The sequence below is a fragment of the Rattus norvegicus genome, chromosome 13 (genome assembly GCF_021556685.1).
Source record: "Rattus norvegicus strain SHRSP/BbbUtx chromosome 13, alternate assembly SHRSP_T2T, whole genome shotgun sequence".
NCBI classification, from domain to species: domain Eukaryota; kingdom Metazoa; phylum Chordata; class Mammalia; order Rodentia; family Muridae; genus Rattus; species Rattus norvegicus.
In genome coordinates, this window is record NC_141546.1 from 96843948 (window position 1) to 96858579 (window position 14632).

Below are 14632 nucleotides of genomic sequence, written 5' to 3' on the forward strand. Positions count from 1 at the left end.
TGCTCCAGAGGGGCTGCTGAACTGGGGCCTTCCCCCCTCCACTCGCCATTCCTTTTGTGACAGGACAAATGAGGGCTCTATTTGCAGTGGCTCAGACCTGCCTGCCTGATGAGGAAGGACTGCTTGGCATAGCATCTGGATTGGGAACGAGGCAATTTAGGAAGGGGGAGTGAGGAGGAAGGAAGATGGCTAATCCCAAAGGTGCTCCGTCGTCGTGGGGAAGCAGAATTACCAGCTGTGCAGCTTTTGTGCCAGGAAGAAGAAGGGCTTGCTCATTTTTGTCAGTCTGAAGGGGGAGATGCTTTTGGGAATCGGGGAAGAAACACAGGAAAAAAAAAAAAAAAACGCTCCTATGAGGTCGTTATAAATTAACTACTGACCCTGTACAGGATTGCCAGGTCCTGTAAAATCCATCTTGCTTCTATCTATTTATCTACTGGAAATCTAGATATGTGGTTGTTTCTTCATATAACAAATATTTACTGTATTTCTGGGAGCGTCCTAGGAGCCAGAGACTGAATGACGAATAAAACTGGTCCCTGGGACCCAAAGTCTGACTGGTCAGAGGCCTTGCCTGCTCTTCTGATGGTGCGAAGGGGGCGGGGCTAAATTTGAGGGTGGGGTTGGGGAAAACCTTTCCTGGGGCACAGGTCTGAAGGATGAGCAGAGGGCAGAGCGGAAGAGTATTTCAACCTGGCAGGAACAGTGCATGCAGAGACCCAAGGTGGGACAAACACGACATCCCATAAACAGAAAGCAGTACTCTCGGGGAAGAGCACGGAGGAAGGAGAGACGTGGGGACTGGTAGCAAAGTCAGCAGGTCCGGTGTGGGTGCCCTGGCTCCCACTATCTACGCAGAAGCCCCACACTCTTCTTGGCTTGCTGGGGATGGTCAGAAAATTGTGTTCGAAACGACCACATTTTTCCTGTGACTCAGCACAAATTTCAGATAACTGGGCGATAGAGTAGTCAGGAATAAAAGTACCTCTCCTCCACCCCCCAATTAGGGCTGCGGGGCTTCTAGAATCTTCAGTGTTCCAGGCAACTTCAGGGGGGTGGGATGGAGCCGGGGTTCCGGTTTAGAGGAAGGGTGGGTCAGCCTCGTGCATGGTGAAGACTTAGCTGTGAAGCCTCAGTGAGCCCAACACTGAGCGAGTGTTGATTCCAAGGAAAAGAGGTGCTGAGGGCTTAAAGGGGGCTCCGAAGGCACGAGGGAGCCAAAGCTTCCAGATAACTGCCTTGAGCCCTGAAGGTCATGCTGACCTTCTATTTCTGATGAATCACAGGAAACCCTGTTTTTGTCTGTTTCATGTTTGAGAGGTAAATGTGTTCTCTGCTCGCTCAGAAGCACCGAGCTCAGGGCTGAACACACACAGATGGCGTTCAGCATGAAGACTGGAAGGCCTCAGAGGCCGTCTGGTTCAGAGTCCAACTGTGAACCCTTGTTTTAGAATCATCTGCAGGTGAATGGTCTAAAGACTGTGGTGTGTGTTCTTGAGTCTTATCTCAGAAGTACTGAATCACAATTATCTTAAATTTTGTTTTATTTCCTTCTAGAGACAGCGTCTCAGGCAACCCAGGCTGGATATGAACTCACTATTGAGCCCGCAGTGATCTCGGACTCCTTGTCGTCTGGTCTCTACCTCTGAATGTAGATTGTCTCTGCTTGAGTGGCAAGCCCTCTATCCACTGAGGTATCTTACAGCCCTCAGAACACTCTTAGAGCCGCCGCAATAATGCAGGCTACTAGGGAGACTGTGTTGTGGGTAAGTGGTTCAGAGAATTCTTGTTACACTGTATTGGTTGTCTGTGTCTTTTGCAACAAATGAACACACGTGACAGAAAAGAACAGAAGTTGGAGATGGAGCAATGGCTCGGGGTTTGAGAGAGCCCTGGCTGTTCTTCCAAAGACCCGTGTTTGAGTCCTAACACCCACACGGAAGCTAACAGCTCTCTGTAACTCCAGTTCTGGGGTCTCTGGCACCTTCTTCTGGCCTCCAAGGACATATCAGTTATTTAATGCATGGGTATACACGCAGGCAAAGCACCATGCACATTAAAGATAAAAGTGCAGAGGGTTATTCTCTGTCTGTTCTGGAGACCCACAGATCTAAGTTACTTCTACTGGACTAAAACCAAGGTGTGGGCAGGGCAACTCCTTGTTGAAGTCCTCCCTGCCCTATCCAGCTTCTGGAGACGTCTGATAGCCTCCGCTGTGGCATCTGAATAGTTTGTGAACAGCAGGAGAAGGTGGGGCAGAGTCACCTGCACCTTGGGTACATATTTGACCCTGTTTATGACTCATGTCCCTTTGGAACAGAGCCTCCCTCAGGTGGAAAGTCTACATGCCCCACCTCCCTGTGAGCTGCCTTATAGGGCAGCATCCCCACAGGGCTCTGAGAGGCCCTGGAAGCCCTGCTTTCCTGACACCCTACAGGACTCACAGGCAGGCCATGGCAGCTCTGGCAGCGGGAGTATCCAAGCAACGTGCAGTTGCTGAGGGGCTTGGCTCTAACCAGAATGCTGTGAAGTATCTGGGCCAGGACTTCGAGACCCTGAGGAAGCAGTGCTTGAACTCGGGGGTCCTATTTAAGGACCCAGAATTTCCAGCATGTCCATCAGCTTTGGGCTACAAGGATCTAGGACCAGGCTCCCCAGACACTCAAGGCATCGTATGGAAGCGACCCACGGTAAGCAATAGGGAAGTGACCCTGGCTAGGCACAATTGAGTGTCACGCAGCGTAGAGAGTTGCCACATCTGTTCAAGAGTTGAAGTAAGTAACAGTGGTGAATTCTGTTTTGGATCCCATAGTTCTGACCCTGCCTTACTTTCTGAAAATTATTTCCAAGGAAGAGAATACACAGGCTTTAGACAAGTTAGACCTCATGAGTGGCTCTGTTGCTGCTTTGGCCTTGAGGGACACCTCTCTGAGCTTCAGTTTTTCCACCCTTAGAATAGTGTGGCTGGGACCATTGTAGTTCAGGCGTAATTGCCTCAGGGTGTAATTGCCCTGCTTGTAAGAGACACAGAACACTCGGTACTTAGGAACGCATAGTGCCCCCAGGCCAGCACACAGGGGAACAAACCAAGGTTAGAGAGAATCAGCCAAGGGCAAACTGTGATAGCATGGCTGCTGAGGGACATGGGTTACTGAAGGTCGTAGAAGGTTCCGTCCAGGCTGGAGAGGAGATAGGAGAGGTGGAAGCCATCCTAAAGGCTGTGGGTGTGGCCACTCTGTGGTCTTGATGTGCATTTCCCTGGTGATAATGATGCTGTATGTCTTCATTTTTGTGCTTCATATATCTCGGGTGATCCTGTAGAGAAACACTCGTTTAAACCCTTTGCCCAGTTCTCAATGGTTCTGTTTGCCTTTTCTTCTTTGTTTGACTTTGTACTTTTTTTTTTCTCCATCTTTATTAACTTGGGTATTTCTTATTTACATTTCAATTGTTCTTACCTTTCCCGGTTTCCAGGCCAACATCCCCCTAACCCTTTCCCCTCCCCTTCTATAATCTTGTTCCCCTCCCCATCCTCCCCCCATTACTGCCCTCCCCCCAACAATCACGTTCACTGGGGGTTCAGTCTTAGCAGGACCAAGGGCTTCTCTTTCCACTGGTGCTCTTACTAGGCTATTCATTGCTACCTATGAGGTCAGAGTCCAGAGTCCAGGGTCAGTCCATGCATAGTCTTTAGGTAGTGGCTTAGTCCCTGGAAGCTCTGGTTGCTTGGCATTGTTGTACATATGGGGTCTCAAGCCCCTTCAAGCTTTTTCAGTCCTTTCTCTGATTCCTTCAATGGGGGTCCCGATCTCAGTTCATTGGTTTAATGATGGTATTCGCCTATGTATTTGCTATATTCTGGCTGTGTCTCTCAGGAGCGATCTACATCCAGTTTCTGTCGGCCTGCACTTCTTTGCTTCATTCATCTTATCTAGTTTGGTGGCTGTATATATATGGGCCACATGTGGGGCAGGCTCTGAGTGGGTGTTCCTTCTGCCTCTGTTCTAAACTTTGCCTCCCTATTCCCTCCAAAGGGTATTCTTGTTCCCCCTTTTGAAGAAGGAGTGAAGCATACACATTTTGGTCATCCCTCTTGAGTTTTATGTGTTCTGTGCATCTAGGATAATTCAAGCATTTGGGCTAATAGCCACTTATCAATGAGTGCATACCATGTGTGTTTTTCTGTGACTGTGTTACCTCACTCAGGATGATATTTTCCAGTTCCATCCATTTGCCTATGAATTTCATAAAGTCATTGTTTTTGATAGCTGAGTAGTACTCCATTGTGTAGATGTACCACATTTTCTGTATCCATTCCTCTGTTGAAGGACTTTGTACTTTTGAGGTTAACCCTTTCTTTACTTCTGGAGCTGCCTGTTTTGTTTTTGTTGTTGTTTGTTTTTGCATCTAGTAATCCTGAGAATTAAGCTGTTTGTTGCATTTGCGCAGCCACACCCTGATATTGCTCCCTCTGCATCTACACTTCCCAAAGTTTCACCTACAAGAGAAAATATGCAATATTTATCTTTGCAAATTGGGCTCCCTTCATGTAAAAATGATGATTTTTTTTTGCTTCTGTCCATTTTCCTGCAAATGACATGGTTTCTTTATTTATAGTGAACAATACTCCACTGTGAATGTACACGTATACCCCCCACATAAATATACATTTTTTACTCAGTCATCTGTGGATGGGTACCCAGTTGACTCCGTTAACATGGCTCCTGTGACTAGGACTACAGTAAACATGGGCACACAAGTGTCACTACTGTAGCTGACCGTGAGTCTTTTGGATCTACACCCAGGAGAAGTATGGCTGCCTCTGCTTATCCCTACGCTTCTAAGTAGCAGGTCTACCTAGGCTCTTGTTTCAAGGAACGGAAGACACGTTTGTCTACGTGAAGGTTGCAAGATCACATTTGGGTTCTTAAGAGATACTTTCTTTTGGGAGGTTGCAATCCTTTAGGGCTTTTCTGTTTATGAGGGGCAAGCACAGCAGCTACTCTACCCCGGAGACATCGATCTGTTGGTTGCACTGATCTTCAGTGCTCTCAGCTCCTTGTCTCAGTCTGTGTTCAGCATCCATCCCGAGCTCCTGTGATGTATGTAATGCCCAGTGTGGATGAACTTAGTGCAGCCTTGTCAATACTCTTTTCTACCTCAAATACCTTTTTCCCCTTCTTGGCAATTAGGCAGCTTATTGATTTTAAGGAGAAATACATAGTCAAGAGTGAAACCATGCCAGGAACATAAGGACCCCTGTTAAAAGATGTGGAGGGGCCCAATTGTTGGAAAGTTAATGGATCGTGGTAGGCTCAGTTTGGAGCACCCAATCTTTCTCTAGCTGCTGCCTCTTGGATTAGTGGCTTTGGTGTTTCTAATTCAGCCATAATTTGCTGTGCACTTGTTCTGTGCAGGAAGGTGTCTTGAGAAGTTTTAGCTAGTTAAGGAGGGGGGCAAAGAACAAGCAGACAGCTGAGGGATACTGGGGTGGAGAAGAACTTGGGCTTGGATGTCACACAGTGGTCAAGGTTATGGTCCCTCATCTATCATCCGCTAGCTGAGTGACTGTGGGTGAGCCACCAACCTCTCTGAGACCCAGTTTCCTCAACTCTGAAGTGAGAACAACAGTCTTGCTCACTTCCTTGGGTTGTGAGTGAGTCTGGATGAAAGAATATGTAAATCCTTGGAAAATAAATGGTCTCTATATGACATCACATGAGAGAATGTCTCGAGAGTAAACTATTAAATAGGCATGGGAGTTCAGTGAAGAATCACTGAAGCTTGACCGTGCAATTGGACAGGAAAATTATGAAAGAGAGCTGATCTGGGATTGGTGGAGAAAGATAGGTGAGAGCCAAGGTGCTGGGCTGCGGAAGGGCACGCAGGCAAGAGTATTTGGAGAAGGCAGGGTCCTTAGAGCAGTTAAAATATGGTGGGCAATGGGTGAGGCTGGAAACATTTACTGGACCAGGTCTTATCTCCCTGGGAGTTGTGGGCCTGAGGACTTTCTGTGACCCTTGAAGGATCCATGTAACATACCGGTCACGGCTTTTTTTTTTTCTGACTGGCTTTGCCGACATTCTCTCTTCTTACTCCAACCTAAGATTATAGCAGAGCTTAGCAGACACTGGATGTGTGTGTCCTTGGCTTGTATCACATGAATAGTGTGATGGAACTGAGCAGAGAGTCACTTTGGAAACAGCAGTGTCGTCTATGGTTAGTAGAGTTTGATCGATTTCCCCATTATCTTGCTCGTGAGGATACAAGGAATGTGAAATAACATATGAAATGGAACCAGAACAGGGGCCAAGGACCAGGGTTCCTGGGTTCTGAGAGTGGGGAACCAGGAGTCCACAGGGGAAACTAGGACGGTGTGTCGAGAGATGGGAAACTCAAGAGCTAGTGAAGACGCATGCCACAGACGAAAGCTTTTAGAGGGAGAGCAAGCCAACGGTAGCAAACATTAAGGAGCACCCAATGAGTGGGTTAGAAAATGCTCATTCCGGGGTTACTGGTGACCAGTAGGAGGTCAATTTTATGGAGCCGTGAAGAAGGTGGATTTCATGGGAGTGATGGATGAATGAATTAAAACATATTTTCATTAATTATTCAAAAATTTTAGACATGCTTACAATGGCTGTTGACCTCAACCCCTCCCTCTAATTTCTTCCAGACCCAATGCTCCACATTTCCACCCTGTCCCTATTTCATGAGTCCTTGAGTGTCCGGCCATGCCTAGAAGACATTGTTTTGATCTGGTCATCCCCAACCTCTGGCTTATACAGTCTCTCTGATCCCTCTTCTGAGATGCTCCTGAGTCTTGAGGGAAGGGAGTGTGACAAGGCTGTCCCATTTTTGGCTGAACACTTCAGTGACACTTAGGTTTTGCATTTGAACCACCGTTCCGCTGTGAGATTGTGGTGTAGGGATACACATTAGAGGGCAGTTTGGTACTATGTCCATTCAGCATAATAACAGCAGGAGGGGATGTTTTCTTTTTTCTTTCTTCTTTTTTTAAAGGATCATTTAAGAAAAGAGACTCTTTCAACCCTCCACTAAATGTGCTTTCTTCCTTCCGTATCAAAGTTACTTCCTTCTTTACACAAACACAATTTAAATTAAAAGATTATCCAATCTGTTGCTTTTTCTTTTCTTTTCTTTTTTTTTTTTTCGGAGCTGGGGACTGAACCCAGGGCCTTGGGCTTGCTAGGCAAGCGCTCTACCGCTTAGTTAAATCCCCAACCCCCAATGTTACTTTTTAACTAGTGTTTTCAAATTCCCCCACCTTTTAGTGGTCAGGAAATAATGGTCCAGAGGACAAGAGCTTTGAGCATCTGAGGGCAGCACTGTAGCTATGGCTTTTATATTTAATGTAGTGTGTGTGTGTGTGTGTGTGTGTGTGTGTGTGTAAGGTATGTATGTGTGTGGTCTGTATGTGGTATATGTGATGTGTGTGCAGTATGGTGTGTGTGTGGTGTGTGTGTGTGTGCGTGTGTGTGGGTGTGTTTGTGTGCGTTTGTGTGTGTGTTTGTGTGTGTGTGTGTGTGCTGTGTATATATAAGTGGTATGTGTGTGTGTATGGTGTGTATATTGTATGTGAGTGTGATATGTGTGGCGTATGCAAGTGTGTGTGTGCTGTGTGTGGTATGTATATGTGATGTATGTGTGTATGTGATATGGTATGTGTTGTATGTGCATTGTGGCATGTGTTGTGTGTTGTATGTATGTGCTATGTGTGTGGTATGCTGTGTGTATGTGCTGTGTATAGAATGTGCATGTAATATGTGTGTGTGGTACGGTATGTAGTATGTGTTATGTATATTGTGGCATGTGTTGTGTGTATGTGTTGTATGTAGTGCTGTGTTGTGTGTATGTATGTTGTATGTGTGTTATGTTGTATAGTGTGTGGTGTGTGTATTTTGTATATATGGGGTGTGTTTGTGTACCAATGTCCCATCATGTGTGAAGGCAGAGGGAGGTTCTCCCCGTCTCCCAAATGAGTCCTCTGGAACTGAATTCAGATTGTCAGACTTGGTGGCAGTTACCTTTACCTGCTGAGCCATCTCTCTGGCCCACCATGCCCTTCTTTCATTTGCCACCAGAGACTGCAGAAGATTAAAACAAAATAGAACAAAAATTAAATCTCCTTCACTGGAGGACTGGCTGAATGATTCATGGTACTTTTAATGCAACTGTAAAATTCTCTTTGTTCTAATAAAAGATGTAAAAGGTGCCTATGATCACACAGACTCAGACGCGCGCGCGCACACACACACACACACACACACACACATGTTCACACCAGCCGGGGGAGGGCTACAGTTTGCATGTTGTTTTTCCCAGAGGGCCCACCTTAGGATGATTGGGACATGCAGTAGGACAGTTAGACTGTGTGCGTCACAGTCACTGTGTTTCTCTGAAGAGGGAATTAGAACTCTGGTTCTTTCCACCTCTCTCTGTCTCCTTCCTCAGTCATGAGGTGACAATCAGGCCTTGTTTTCCACACACTCTTTCCATGTCATCTGCCTCAACACAGACCCCCAAACAATGGAACTGATCATGGACTGAACCTCCAGAGATGTGAGCCCAAGTGAGACTCTCCTTCCTCTTTCTCCTCCTCTTCCTTCTCCTCTTCGTCTTTCCCCTCTTCCCCTTCTTCTCCCTCTCTAGATAGAGTCCTTAATGCACCCTCAAAATAATGGTCTTGCTTCATTCTTCCAAGGGTTGGGTTACGGATATGACCACCATGCCCGACAACTTTTCTTCTTTGGAAGCTGATTACCCCAGCTACATTGTTACAGTAATAGAAAGTTGACTAAAACATACAGAGACACACATGAAAACGTGCTATCATATTAAAGACAGTTTTTGGAAGGATGTTTTAGAAATCTCGTGGGGCTGTAATTACTTCCTGTTGGAATTTTTTGTCCATCAGTAACAGTTACTTTCTCAACAAAAAGTGTAGATAAAAAGTAACACTTGGGTAGGAGAGTGAGTTGTTAGGGGAGAGGGGCTGTTTCTGGCCGTGGAGGCAGGAGCTGACAGGTTCACACTGAATTGTAGGACTGCCTTCCAGAGAGTTCCACCTCCTCATGGAGAAGCCCAGAACCCCTGTTCACAGCTATATCTGGGCCCCACCCTTTTTGCTCAGCTCCCTCTCTTGCCTCCTTGTCAGGTCGGACATATCATTTCTTCACGTCTTTGGAGTAAGCAATGCTTTTCACTCTGTAGACAACCAGACCCTCTGTGGTGCAACCCATTGATCTAATCCCTCTCAATAAGTGTAGTCCAAGTTCCCTTTGGTCCCTTGAGGTCTCTCTCACCCTTTCCCCCTAGCAATTTATCTTGTGTCCTGTCTGACTGTCTTCTTTGAACATCCCTCTGCAGACTGTACTAGAGCCCACCGCTATAGTAGACCACCATTGTCTTCATGTGGCCGGCTGGTTAGCCAGAATTCCCACTGGAATTTTAATAGGTGCTAGTCTTTCTACTCTGTTTCCCAATAACATCAGCTTGATTTGTCTGCGCAAACCAAAAGCACTCTCAGGCCACTGTTTTGTCTTTGTTTTCCTCAGTCCACCACCCTTTCCTCTTCCCTGCCTGCTGTGATCCCATAATATCCAGAATGGGGCCCAGTAGTCCTTCCTGGGTAAACAAAGAAAAAAAAGGCTGACAGCAAACCTCCTGGTCCCTATCCCCTAGTCTAGGTGACATCACCAGTGAGCAGATGCCACATGGAGGCTGATGAATGACCTTGTCATAACCGAGTTTTCCGGTCTGGAAATGGTACCCCCGACACCTCATCCCTGACTTCCTCCCTGACACGGCCACAATCCCATTAGCTACAAGATCCTTGCTTCCAAGTCATGCGTTTAATGGGCGTCCACAGTGTGCATTGCCTTTTGGCAAACGGCTCTCTAACTTGGCCTCTGGGTAAAGAGGGCTGATGTCCAAGTGGGCAGGGTTATAACTCAGATATTAGGGTCTTAGGCTTTACCTTTCTCCTGCAACAACACACCCTTCAGCCTGTTCACATCCACACGGCCACATGCCCACACACCCAGCCTGCAGAGCAATCGAAATCCTGGTCATTACAGGGTCTTTGGGCTCTGGCTTTTGTCAGGTGGACTAGTAGCTGTGTCTCTGGTGTCCTCCCTTCTCTGGTCTTAATGATATGCCAGAGAAGTAGAGTCATGCGTGTGTAGTGGTAGACAGCCTTCTTCCAGGTCTGAAGCCTGTGCTGCTGTTTTAACCCGTGCTGCCTCCATCACTGAACGGCGTCTTCTGACTTGTGTTTTCTCCTAAACTACCTCCAGGAATTGTGTCCCAACCCTCAGTTTATTGTTGGTGGAGCCACACGCACAGACATCCGCCAAGGGGGTCTTGGTGAGTAACTGGGTTGAGCCCTATTTATTTAGGGCGAGGGCGGGTGAGCGTGCGGAATGAGCAACATCAGATTAAGCTGTTAAGACTCGGCCAACCCAATTATGCACACATATGGGCTTCTGTTTCTGCGGCTGCGTGCTTCGTGGTGGGTCTCAGCGTTGTGACTAACTTTTGGCTTCCCTTAGCCAGCCATTTTCTGCCAGCTCATTGAACTCTTTTCACGCCAGACGGAAGAGCCAGGCTTACATATCTATCATAGAAATCCTGAGATGTTTTCCACAGCTGCCCTTAAGCAGGTGAGCTTCCTGTGGAATGACCCTCTCTGTGTAATTATAGCAGAGGAGATGCCTCTGTTGTGAGTAAGAAAACATGATCCTATCTCTCCCAGCCAAACATTCTTTCACAGGCTGGGGATCGTGGAATCAAGAGCCTCTTTTTAGGGGCTAAGGAGTCATGGAGGGATGGGTACCAGTCAGGATGAGATACTGGGTTCAGTCCTCCAGACAAATGAACAGGGAAACAAACAAACAAAACAAAAACAAAAACAAAAACAAAAACAAATTAACAACAGCCCCCCTTAGAAAACCCGCCATTTTCCCATGTCTCTCAGTATTTTCGAGCCAGCAGCAATTCAATTTAGAAAATATTTTTATTTCTATATTGTATGTTCTAGACTTACAGAGGTGTACCTCAGTCCCAGAGGTCATGCTGGAATACAAGAGGCCTCCCAGTCTACTCCCCAGCACCAAAATTCATAAACAAAGTTGACTGGTCAGAAGAGTTTGACAAAACACAGTAACAATTCACTTTGTTGATTACCAAGTTTGTATCTTATTCCTAAAGAGAATCATTCAAGGCAGTTTCTAACCACTAAGTTTCCATATCTTCTCATCAGAGTTTAAATATGCAGAGGACGTGCATAGAGACAATACCTAAGGCCTTTTTTTGGGGTGGGGGTGGAATTTATCCTGAGTGGCCCTGGGCTGGCTGAGGCAGAGGATAAGCATGAAGTCACCCACTACTCTCCATTGCTAGAGTATCTGAGATTACAGGCCCCTGTGCCAAGCCCACCACCCATTATAGGCGGTACTGGGTATCAAACTCATGGCCTTTGGTGTAGTAGGCCAGCCCTCTATCGACTGAGGAGCATTGGGAAAAGGACATTTTTTTTTTTTTTTTTTTTTGGTTGTGAGCCTAGCCTTTAACGGCTGAGCCATCTCTCCAGCCCTTTTTTTTTTTTTTAATATCAGAATACTGTTAGGGAGCAAAATTTACTTGAAAACGTAACAAGTTTTAACCAGTTCCTAACTGTTTAAACACAAACTAGGCACAATTGTTGCCTTACTTCTTTAGAAGAAAAGTGATTGGCTCCCAGGAGTAGCATGATAAGGAGCTTGCATGACCATCTTTTCTTACTGTGGAGAGAGCATTCAGAAATAGTGTTCTCAGTGCTGGGGCTCAGTGGTAGAGTGCTTACCTAGCATGCAGGAGGCCCTAGCTGGGTTTAATCCTCATTGCTGCCAGAAAACAAACAACGAACACCCTTCGCCACACTGCACGACCCCTCAGTCTCCTTCTGTAAATATTTCAAACATTTAAAGTCTATCTATCTTATAAAAAAGAAGCATAGGCTGTCCTTGGTAACAGGTTAGCTCTGTCGACCTACTGACCTCCTAACCCCAGAGCCTCCCTGATGGGAGTTTCTACACAGAAGTGGACAACATTTGATACATTTTATGGCACAGCGGATCCTAAATTAAACCTGCTAATCTTCCATACTGCCTTGCTACCTAGTTAGTGAAGATTAGAGATGTGTGTGTGTGTGTGTGTGTGTGTGTGTGTGAGAGAGAGAGAGAGAGAGAGAGAGAGAGAGAGAGAGAGAGAGAGAGGAGAGACTACTTGATGGAAATAAGCAACCCCCTCCTTCTACACCAACCCCTTGACTTTGTTCCTTAGCCAGTTCCCCCCTTCTCTCTTCCTCCCTTCTCCCTCTTCTCCTCCCTCTCTCCCTTCCTCCTTGTTCCAGCCTGGAAAACCTCTTTCTCCTCAGCCTGTGGGAAACCATCATGACTTGGAAAATTGCAGGGCCATTGATTTTAAATGCTTTCAATGTTCTGTGCCTCAATGAGTACAGCAAATAGCTTAGTCAGAACTCAGGCAGCACGACTACAAAGCAGGAGCTTCAAATGGGGTGCCACACACAAGTGCCCCACTCCCAGAAACTCATACCCTGTGTCTCCCTGGCCCTGGAGTGAGGCTCCCAGAGGGTGAATGTGCTGACCTTTAGCAGGCTCTGGGTGAGGACACGATGCCCTTTTTCTTCAAGCTAAACAGTTAGTCTAATTTAGCACACAGCCCAGGGAAACACAACTTTGAATGTCTGCCTTTAATGGCTCCTTGTTAGAGACCTTTTAACTTTGGGAAAGGCTGTTAATGAGAGCTTTTTCATTGATTGACTTGGTGGGATTGTCCTTTGATTACTGTTAAGCAAGGAGATTTGAGAGCTTCCAGAAGGGGCTGGAGGGTTTCCATGGAGAATGCGTGCGGTGGATGGAAACCCAAGCTAGAAGCACAGGAAATGAACCTAACTGGCTCTCTGATTCCTGCGCGCATCAAAACAACTGGAGCCGCCACTGTGGCGGTGGATTTTAATGAAGACAGCTAGAGGGGGCCACTGAGCTTTGAGGAGAACAGGTGCCCAGGGACCGTATTTAGTATGCAGGAAAGATGGTGTGTCATAGCCAAGGCTGAAACCAGTGACTGAGTAACTGCAGTTCCCGCGGCCTGCGAGATCTGAGTCAGGGTCGGTCTTGAACAACGAGGAAGGATTCCTCACTGGGTATAACTCATCTACCCCAGGGCCCAGGAAGCTTGACATAGCATTTGCCAATTTGGGAGTGGCAGAAGGTAATGCTTACTTAATGCCTTGTTTGCATTCCAGAGTCCGACACTGGCACTTGGGTGTTTCTCGTATTTTTTCTTTAATTGAAATTTTAAAAATATTTAATTTATACAGTAAAAAGAGGTCATTTATTTATTTCTGCTATACTGGTGATTGAACCCAGGGCTTTGGGCATGCCAGGTGGGAGTGGTGACACTGAGCTCTACTGGAGCCCTCCCTCCTTTGAAAATTCATTTTAAGATAGAGTATTACCAAGGTGCACAGACAGGCCTCAGCCTCACTCTGTGAGCCAGGTGGGCCTTGTTCTCGTGCTCCTTCTGCCTCAGATTTCTCGGAGTGCTGGGATTATACATGTGTACCAAAAAACCGAGCTGAAAATGATATCTTTTTGAAAGAATTCCTATGATATGATTTTCGGTAAACACATTTAAAAATTCAAAACAATGCAGTATCTCTAAACAATACTTGAGAGTTGTAACACTCCTCCACTGTCCCCCATTACAGTCCTCCATTCCTCTATAAAATGCCTATTTTCTTCGCAATGCTTCACAGACCTAATTAGAGTGTGCCACCATCCCATCAGAATATTTTGCCATCCCATCATGGTGTTCCCCTGCCCTATCATAGCACGCAACTATCCCATCTCAGTGCTCCACCAACCCGGCCCAGTGCTCCACCATCACATCCCAGTGCTCCACCATCCCAGTGCTCCACCATCCCATCCCAGTGCTCCACCATCCCATCCCAGTGCTCCACCATCCCATCCCGCCCCAGTGCTCCACCATCCCATCCCGCCCCAGTGCTCCACCATCCCATCCCTCCCCAGTGCTCCACCATCCCATCCCATCCCAGTGCTCCACCATCCCATCCCAGTGCTCCAACATCCCATCCCAGTGCTCCACCATCACATCCCAATGCTCCACCATCCCAGTGCTCCACCATCCCAGTGCTCCACCATCCCATCCCAGTGCTCCACCATCCCATCCCTTCCCAGTGCTCCACCATCCCATCCCGCCCCAGTGCTCCACCATCCCATCCCATCCCAGTGCTCCACCATCCCATCCCATCCCAGTGCTCTACCATCCCATCCCATCCCAGTGCTCCACCATCCCATCCCATCCCAGTGCTCCACCATCCCATCCCAGTGCTCCACCATCCCATCCCACCCCAGTGCTTCATCATCCCATCCCAGTGCTCCACCATCCCATCCCAGTGCTTCATCATCCCATCCCAGTGCTCCACCATCCCATCCCAGTGCTCCACCATCCCATTTCAGTGCTCTACCATCTCATTACAGTTATTTACTATCTCATCACCATGCTCCATTGTTTCATTATAGTC

The 14632-nt window shown here is 47.0% G+C and overlaps 1 protein-coding gene across 5 annotated transcripts in view; it reads left to right on the forward strand.

Annotated features, from left to right (window-relative positions):
• The first annotated feature begins 643 nt into the window (after positions 1 to 643).
• Positions 644 to 14632, forward strand: part of Capn8 (calpain 8) — a 64851-nt gene continuing 50862 nt past the window's right edge. For 3 of the 5 annotated variants that reach the window (XM_087579902.1, NM_133309.3, NM_001446711.1), the window contains exons 1-2: positions 2399 to 2690; positions 10320 to 10389. In XM_087579902.1, the coding sequence (XP_087436028.1) occupies positions 2454 to 2690; positions 10320 to 10389 (307 nt within the window). In that variant the 5' untranslated portion in view covers positions 2399 to 2453. Of the gene's footprint in view, positions 725 to 1337; positions 1464 to 1557; positions 1767 to 2398; positions 2691 to 10319; positions 10390 to 14632 lie in introns of those variants that run through there. The other 2 variants (XM_087579903.1, NM_001446712.1) reach the window with 2 other exon arrangements.